The sequence below is a fragment of the Sinocyclocheilus grahami genome, unplaced genomic scaffold (assembly GCF_001515645.1).
Source record: "Sinocyclocheilus grahami isolate Dianchi unplaced genomic scaffold, SAMN03320097.WGS_v1.1 scaffold863.1, whole genome shotgun sequence".
Classification (NCBI taxonomy): Eukaryota; Metazoa; Chordata; class Actinopteri; order Cypriniformes; family Cyprinidae; genus Sinocyclocheilus; species Sinocyclocheilus grahami.
Window position 1 is genome coordinate 232,506 of NW_015506042.1, and position 8,393 is coordinate 240,898.

Here is an 8,393-nt window from a genome sequence, read left to right on the forward strand (position 1 = left end):
CATGTACAGTAAATGAACATACTTTCCAGAAGGCCAACAATTCACTAAAAAAAATTTTTTATTGGTCTTATGAAGTATTCTGATTTGTTGAGAGTGAATTGGTGGGTTTTTGTTAAATGTGATCCAAAATCATCACAATTAAAAGAACCAAAGACTTATCTACTTCAGTCTGTGCATTGAATTTATTTAATACACGAGTTTCACAATTTGAGTTGAATTACTGAAATAAATGAACTTTTCCACAACATTCTAATTTATTGTATATATTTATTATTATTATATATATATATATATGTATGTATATGTGTGTGTTAAAACACTTGAAATACTTACATAAATGATAGACTCCAATACTCATATTAGTCTAATATACAGCGACAAGTTATATTAAAAACAGGCAGTTATTATGATCCAAACATTCCTTCACGAAGCCACTGGCACTGATGAACAGCCACAATTGTGCAGTCATCGGTAGTTCTACCCAGATGGTTTTGCTTATTCTCTTGATTACTTTACACTTATTCAGGATTGCACAAACACACACACACATTATCTTTCTTTCTCCCTTTTCACATCCACGATTTGAATTTGACTGTGTAGCATTAAAATGCCTTCGAAATAACTTAGAAATAATAGAAGTGCCTTTGTGATTGTTTTTTTTGGTACCAGAATGTCCATAAACTCCTTATATCCTTTTGATCAAAGACTAATGGCGCTTTTCCACTGCATGGTACGGCACGGTACGGTTCACTTTTGGGGGGTTTTCCACTGGGTGCGGTACCTGGGGCTTTTTTTTTAGTACCTCCTCGGTTGAGGTTCCAAGCGAACTGTACCGTTACCAAAACGTGACGTGTAAACTCTGCTGATCACGGATTGGCCGGAGAGAATCGTCACTACCTGCATCACTGAACTTGCGACACAAACACAACAGAACCACTAGATTTAAATCAGCACAGCCAGCGAAGGATCGAACGCAACTGTTTTGAATGAGCGCACCTTCTTTAACAACCAAAAAATGGCTGTTTCGTGGTCTATTGAGGAAGTACAGACGTTCCTCTTGTTGATGGCAGAAGAGCGGATCCAGCGAGAGCTTGATGGGGCAACGCGGAATGAAAAAGGTTTTCAGGAGTCACAGCAGTAGAGGCGGTGCAACTATAACGACGTGAATAATCCCGCCCGCTCTAAAGCGGTACTAAACTGTAGTGGAAACGCAAACCGAGCCGAGCCGTACCATGCAGTGGAAAAGCACCATAAGTGATTTTTAGAGATCCTGTCTTTTAAAGTTTCTCTTTCTCTCTGTTTATAGGATTATGGTACCTCGGTCCGCCCGTCGCTCTGTACTTCCTTCCAGTTGTAAACTTCACAGAGTTGAAAACAGCAGTCACCTCTTTCGCATCACTTCCTCCACTCCCTTCTCTCCCATCTCTTCCCTCTTTCCCAGCATTCCCTTCTTTCACAAAAGAGCCACTGGTTGAAGAACAACACATCCCACCCCATGTCATCTCACAGGTAACAAACCAAGACCAGTCGGTATAGAATGATATCTTAAGTCAAATCTGATATTTATTAATTCAGCAAAAATACATGAATTTTAATCCAAATCTAATCGGTACACTTTCAGGCTGCATCAGAATCTATTAACAGCGAGCGTTTGGCTCGGCTGGAGCAGCGTGTGGTGGCGCTGTGGGAAAGCATCCAGCAGGGGGAGCTGAAAGCCAAGCAGCAGCATGAGGAGGCCGTGGGTTTGGTTCAGGCCCTTCAGGACCAGATGAACACACAAACCGACAGAGAGAGTCTCAGCCTGTGGGTCTCACAGCTCCTCGAGCCCAAGTTCACCACACTTAAGGGAGAGATTGAGAGAGAAGCGGTCAGCAGGGCAGAGGTCAGAATGTTTGCTTATGATTTACTTATGCTTTACCCATTAGGTTTCATATTCTCTTCTAGGTTGTTTTCTTTGTTCTGATCTTTAGTTATATTCACTTCAAAAATGATCACCAAAAAGTAAATATTTTACGGGACTGTCCTGCTTTTAATGTTATGATTCAACAATTTCTTTAGAAATTTCATTGTTAGATGTTTTTCCTTTAAAAAAACAGACTTAAACTTAAAAAATTTATAATTGGATATTTTTCTTTTTTTTAAATCCTGGGAATTTTGTCAAATTCTATCACAAAACAAAATTAAAGATTTTATGTAGTTATTGTAATATTGTTTAAGAAGTTTATTTATTGCCATGAATATAATCTTTGAAGCTGATATGACTTTGAAAAAAAGTAAATGAATAATAAGTAAAAAATATAATGGAACACAGTTTTTTCTTCTTTTTTTCTTACACTTTTAATGTTTACAGTCCTGCTTTTAATGTTACTTGGCAACAATTTTATTCAGAAATTTCATTAATGTTTTTAAAAGATATTTCGCTGAGAAATATTTGTTATTTCTCTATCAAATATTAAATAAAATATTTTATGTAGTTGGTATCATAATATTATTTGTTTTATTTTTACTCTCACAATGTCTTCCAGACTGAAGAACAGCATGTGCAGCATCAGACGAGTCTTGAAGCTCGACTAGCCGAGCTGGAACTCCTGCTGAAGAACCTGAACTCTAGAACTGAGGTATATCACACACTCTCACGCTTTTACGACTTTCAGGTCTTGTTGAAATGACTGAAATTACAGTTTAGAGATCGTTCTCCCATGTCCTCAGACTCAGTAAGTTGATCAATATAATCCTTTATAATATATAATCCTTGCCTGATTATAAGTACTAATTTATTTTTAAAAAATCTTACTATTTCTAAACTTTTGAACTCCACAGTTTCTTTTCATTCTAGCACCTGTAACAAAAAAACTATTGAAAATTTAATTTAAAAAAAACAAACAAAAAAAGTATTGATCCTACTCATTCATCTAATTCTGTCTCAATTTTCTTCTCAATCAAAGGAAATCCATCTAACACAGCAGACTCCAGGACAGGCTCCTGTCAGGTAGACATGCTAATAAATCACCAGCAAAAGCAGTTGTTTTTGGCACTTCCTGTCTCAGAATTAATGTTTGCTCTTGTGTTTCACACTGCAGTGTTGGAGTCTCTCAGGAGAAGCATGATGCCTTGCTCTCTGAGGTTCAGAGGTTGGAAGCAGAGCTAAGCCGCATCAGAGGAGACCTGCAAGGGGTGATGGGATGTAAAGGGAAATGTGACCAACTCGACACCATACATGAAACCGTATGTAATGTTTATATGGCACATAATACATTTGTCCTGCTTTTTTCACTTATATATATATATATATACATATATATAAAATTTCTTCCCCAGGTGTCAGCACAGGTGAAAGAACAGTTGTATGCACTGTTGTGCGGTCGTGACGGAGGTGAAGCAGAGATCCCCAAGCCCCTGCTGCCGTGGCTGGCATCTCAGTACATGCGCTCTTCTGACCTCACTGCGACCCTCATGACCCTGGAGCGCAGCATTCTGGGAAATCTGTCTCTGCAGCTGCAGGAGAGCAAGCAGCAGCAGTTCTCCGCTGAAACAGTTACTCAGACCGTTGCCCACACCGCCGGGGCTGCTGGGATGTCAGAGGAGGTACAACCCTGTTGTTTTAGTATACACTAGTGTTCAAAAGTTTGGGGTCAGTAAGATTTTTTTTAAAGAAAAATACTATAATACTAGCAAGCATACATTAAATTGATCAAAAGTGACAAAGACATTGCTAATGTTACAAAATATTTCTTTTTCAAATAAATACTGTTCTTTTGAACTTTCTATTCATCAAAGAATCCTGTAAAATATGCGTCACCGTTTCCACAAAAATATTAAGCAGCAAAACTGTTTTCAACGTTGATAATAATAGACCAATTTGCAGTAGACGTCACAGTTATGTCACTTGCAGCTGCGCACGCATTGTGGCTGAAAAACACTGGGAACAAGTGGAGGGAATCCGTTTAGCTTCAAATGGCATCTTTGAAGATAGTATAGAATACTTTCTTCAAAGATGCCATTTGAAGCTAAACGCAGACATTTAAACGGACAAACTGTGGATGAAACCTGCTATGATTAACCTACTTTTAAAGCATAAATTTGATTTAAACAATAGGTCTACATAATATTCACATATGCAGTTCATAGGGGACATACTGTAACAGCCCTACAGTTACAGCATGAAATACTATTTAAACCTATAACATTTTACAAAACATTGATCTATTTTATCTCACAATTCTGACTTGTTTTTCTCGCAAATGGAAGTTTATATCTCCTAGTTCACACTTTATAACTCAAGTTAACTCAACAATTGCAAGTTTGTCAATTCTGAGGGGGGGGGAAAGCCAGAAGTGTGGGATTCTAAACCGAGGGGGAAAGAGAGAATGACCAGTTGATTTTTCTTTTCAGAATTGTGAAATATATTCTTGGAATTGCAAGAAAAAAGTCAGAATTTTGAAATATAAACTCAAAATTACCTTCTTTATTTAAATTTTATTCCATGGCTTCTGTAGACTGCTACTTTAAAACTGTAATTTTCTGCCACCAGATAGGCTGTTTGCAAACACCAAATTGGGCTATAAGTTTCTTGAGCATCAAATCATCATATCAGAATGATTTCTGAAGGATCATGTGACACTGAAGCCTGGAGTAAAATTCAGCTTTACATCACAGGAATAAATATATATTAAAATGGAAAATAGATCTGTTAAATTGTAATAGAATTTCATAATATCTACAGTTTTTACTGTATTTTTGATCAAATAAATGCAGCCTCATGAACATAAAAGACATCTTTAAAAAACTTTTAAAAAATCTTATTAACTCCAAACTTAAAAGGGAAATGTTGCTCTTTTAAAATGGACTCGCTAACATCACATCTTAACTAAAATGTCAAGTTCATTACACATCAAATAACAACCAATATGTTAGAATATGAATGGCAAGTGTGAATAAATTGTGTGAAGAATGAGCAAATTTAAATGATTTAATGGGCCATATTTGAGGAAACAGATTTTTTTTCTTTAACATGCCAATGCCATTGAAATCTCTTTTCTAATAACAACCATTTTCCCCCTCAATTTCCCAGCAAGTCCAGCTGATCGTCCAGCGCGCGCTGAAGCTGTACTCTGAGGATCGCACCGGACAGGTGGACTACGCTTTGGAGTCTGGAGGTAAGCATGTCTACAAAACACATACATATGAACATCACTGGCCCTTCAAAGAGGTTTTGACGTGAGACCCATGTGTGTGCAGGTGGCAGTATCCTCAGCACACGCTGTTCTGAGACATACGAGACTAAAACAGCACTGATGAGCCTGTTTGGACTCCCGCTGTGGTACTTCTCGCAGTCGCCACGTGTCGTCATCCAGGTAAAACCTTGAATTACACACTTTTACTGAACTAGCATCATACGTAACAATATATGTAAGACCCAGATGTTTGATGTGAATTTCTGTCTGCCTTGTAGCCGGACATGTACCCAGGAAACTGCTGGGCATTTAAAGGCTCCCAAGGTTATCTGGTGATCAGGCTCTCTTTAAGCGTGATCCCTACCTCCTTCTGCCTGGAGCATATTCCCAAAAGCCTCTCTCCCTCTGGAAACATTAGCAGCGCACCACAACGATTCTCTGTCTATGTAAGAATGTGCACTTATGTCTGATGTGTATGAGCATGTGCTCGCATATACTTATGGCTATTTATGCTTAACCCAATGAGTTTTGTGCTAAGAAGTGGTGTATAGCCCCATGTTGTGCGATATGTAAGTCTTGCTGTCTGCGTCTGCAGGGGTTGAATGATGAATACCAGGAGGAAGGGAAACTGCTGGGTGACTACACTTATCAAGAAGATGGAGAATCACTCCAGACCTTCCCAGTTATGGTAAAATATGTGCATCCGGAATTTGCAGAATCGCCGAATCCAGTCCTAAAAATGGAATTTACTGTATAACATGGAATGTTACGTGATTTGGCCAAAGTCTGATGAATGGATCAAAAGTAGGGCTGTACATTTAAACAAATCACGATATGGACTAGTGTCTGTAAATAATATTAGAGCACAATATTCTGTGTGAATGAGCACCACAGTTTCGTCTGCTACAAATACTCAAGCATGTGCGACACTTGTGGTGTTTTACACTCTTAATTTTAATAGACTATTCAATTGTTAATGTTTTATGAATATTTAATTAGACAATTTTTGGCTAATACAATTTTATATTAAACATATATAAAGGAAAAAAACAATTTGGGAAAATAAATAAAATGGAATTTGAAAATAAAATGAGAATGTTCCAAAATGTAGGCAGCAGCGGCAAAAATAGTTCAATATAATTAAACATTCACCTTTTAACCTATTATTTGTGTGTTATTTGTTTCTTTGTGCTTATTGTCGTTAGCTTGGCAACATGCAGTTCACTTTCTGACCAAATTCAGCATTGCATGTGTAATTTTCAGAGAAGGCTATGCCAGAATGGATTGCAACAAGCTAGTAAAAAAGTGTTATTAGCAACTTGCTACTGCCAAAATCTGTTGGAATACATTGTAAATTGAGTCTTGCATGCACTTTATGTTCCATACCAGTCATTTATGTAGTTTAATTTTGGTTATGTTGCTTACTAGGTTTTGGAATAGAGCTACAATGAAGTTCTGACCACGTTTCATTTTGCCTTTATTTTTATTTTATTTTTTCTAGGAGAAGAATGACAAGGCCTTTCAGATCATTGAGATGCGAGTGCTGTCGAACTGGGGTCATCCCGAATACACCTGCCTGTATCGCTTCAGAGTTCACGGCAAACCTCACACTCAGTAATCAGGCCTCGCTGTACATTACTATATAACCCTTTATGTACATACAGGAAACGCTCTGACTTTATTGCAGCACGGATGAAACTGGGCTTGCAAGCTACATTTTTAAGACTTTAATACGAATGATGGCCGAAACAGAATTACAAGGAGCACAGTGGGAAAGAGCGATGTGTTTAAGCTAAAGGATTCCCACTCATTTTCTTCCCAAGTCCCTGTTCTTGCACTGATTCATGCCCTTTCGGCTGGGCCCTGTGTTACGCTCCTGCCCCCATGTGCTCTCACCCGTAGAGGTATCTGTGCCTTCAGACAGAACATGCTTCTCTCATTCCGTGTACATTGTTTTGTTTTTTTCCTTTGTTTTCTGAATGTACAGAGAGGTGTGAGGTTCAGGACACACTAGTGTAAGTATCCAAGCTTGACTTCAGCCTCGTCCACTGGTCTCCGCCGCTTTAACTAGTCTACAAGGTCGCAGAGAGTGGCCATCAGCTAGAAGAGGGAGTATTTGTTGGTATAAAACCTTTACCACTGCTAAACCGCTAAATCCCACAAAATCTGACGAGATCATGTCTGGATCAGATTTCATCCCAAAAAATTTATGAAACATCCTATTTTAGGGTTACTTAGAGAGCTTTCTCATTATTATTATTATTATTATTAATGCAAAAAAAAAACATTGTTACATTTTAACATTGTAATAGCATTTGCTCAACTGCTTTTTAATTTGTACTCATTTGATTTTTTTTTTTATTGTAATACAGTTAAAAAAATATTGTAATACAGAAATATATATATATATATAATTTTTATTATTATAATTTATATATATATATATATATATATAGGGTAGAATATGACCCAGACAAGTTTTCACCCAACAGGCACTTCATTTAATGCTTTTTAAAGGGATTTTTTTTTTTCTCTCTCATAACAGCCATAAGTTGCAGGACACTAGTTTGAACTCGGATGGTTTATGGACCGCATGTGGACTAATATGTGTACATTTGAACAAAACTGGACATAAAACACTCACTCAGTTGTTTGTTTCTCATAAGTAGTCATATCACAGTCACGATACTCTGCAGGAATGTAACTTATTGTAATTAGACCTTTTTAATCGACTTATATCAGTGTTTATTTTACATAAAGGGGTGCGCCCTGTCATCGTCATCATTTTCCTTTTTATTGTGTTTTTAAGCATTTTAGTTAAAGTAGACAATGCACTGTTATGTCTTTATAAAGGAAATGTAAGTTGCACAAGTCCTATGTGATTCATTGGATATGTTTAAAAAGTCGGGTTGGTTTATAGAGCCGCACCGTCAACGCTGCGTTGACCTAAAAGAGTCCGTTTGTAAAATACTATTGATTTGTTCATGACTATTTATTTGATGGAAATTTAGCTAAGAAATAGGACTTTGTGCAGTGTTTTTGTAAAATGCTATTCAGTGCATATCGGTCTGTTTATATTTAGTTTGGTTCGTTTTTGTTGTTGTTATAAAATGGCTACAGTACTATGAGTTGTACCAGTAAAGAATTTACATTTTGAGGATATTTGTAGTATTATTTTTATTTATTTATTTTTATAATTGAAGTGTGGTTTAAAAATTG

General features: G+C 37.0%; 1 protein-coding gene across 2 annotated transcripts in view; it reads left to right on the forward strand.

Annotated features, from left to right (window-relative positions):
- LOC107563232 (SUN domain-containing protein 1-like) overlaps nt 1-7,551 on the forward strand; it is a 43,541-nt gene extending 35,990 nt beyond the window's left edge. For both annotated transcript variants that reach the window (XM_016248045.1, XM_016248047.1), the window contains 11 exons: nt 1,307-1,509; nt 1,622-1,882; nt 2,526-2,618; nt 2,946-2,989; nt 3,081-3,225; nt 3,319-3,585; nt 5,072-5,156; nt 5,239-5,354; nt 5,453-5,620; nt 5,770-5,862; nt 6,676-7,551. In XM_016248045.1, the coding sequence (XP_016103531.1) occupies nt 1,307-1,509; nt 1,622-1,882; nt 2,526-2,618; nt 2,946-2,989; nt 3,081-3,225; nt 3,319-3,585; nt 5,072-5,156; nt 5,239-5,354; nt 5,453-5,620; nt 5,770-5,862; nt 6,676-6,792 (1,592 nt within the window). In that variant the 3' untranslated portion in view covers nt 6,793-7,551. The remainder of the gene's footprint in view (nt 1-1,306; nt 1,510-1,621; nt 1,883-2,525; nt 2,619-2,945; nt 2,990-3,080; nt 3,226-3,318; nt 3,586-5,071; nt 5,157-5,238; nt 5,355-5,452; nt 5,621-5,769; nt 5,863-6,675) is intronic.
- Nucleotides 7,552-8,393: the final 842 nt, after the last annotated feature.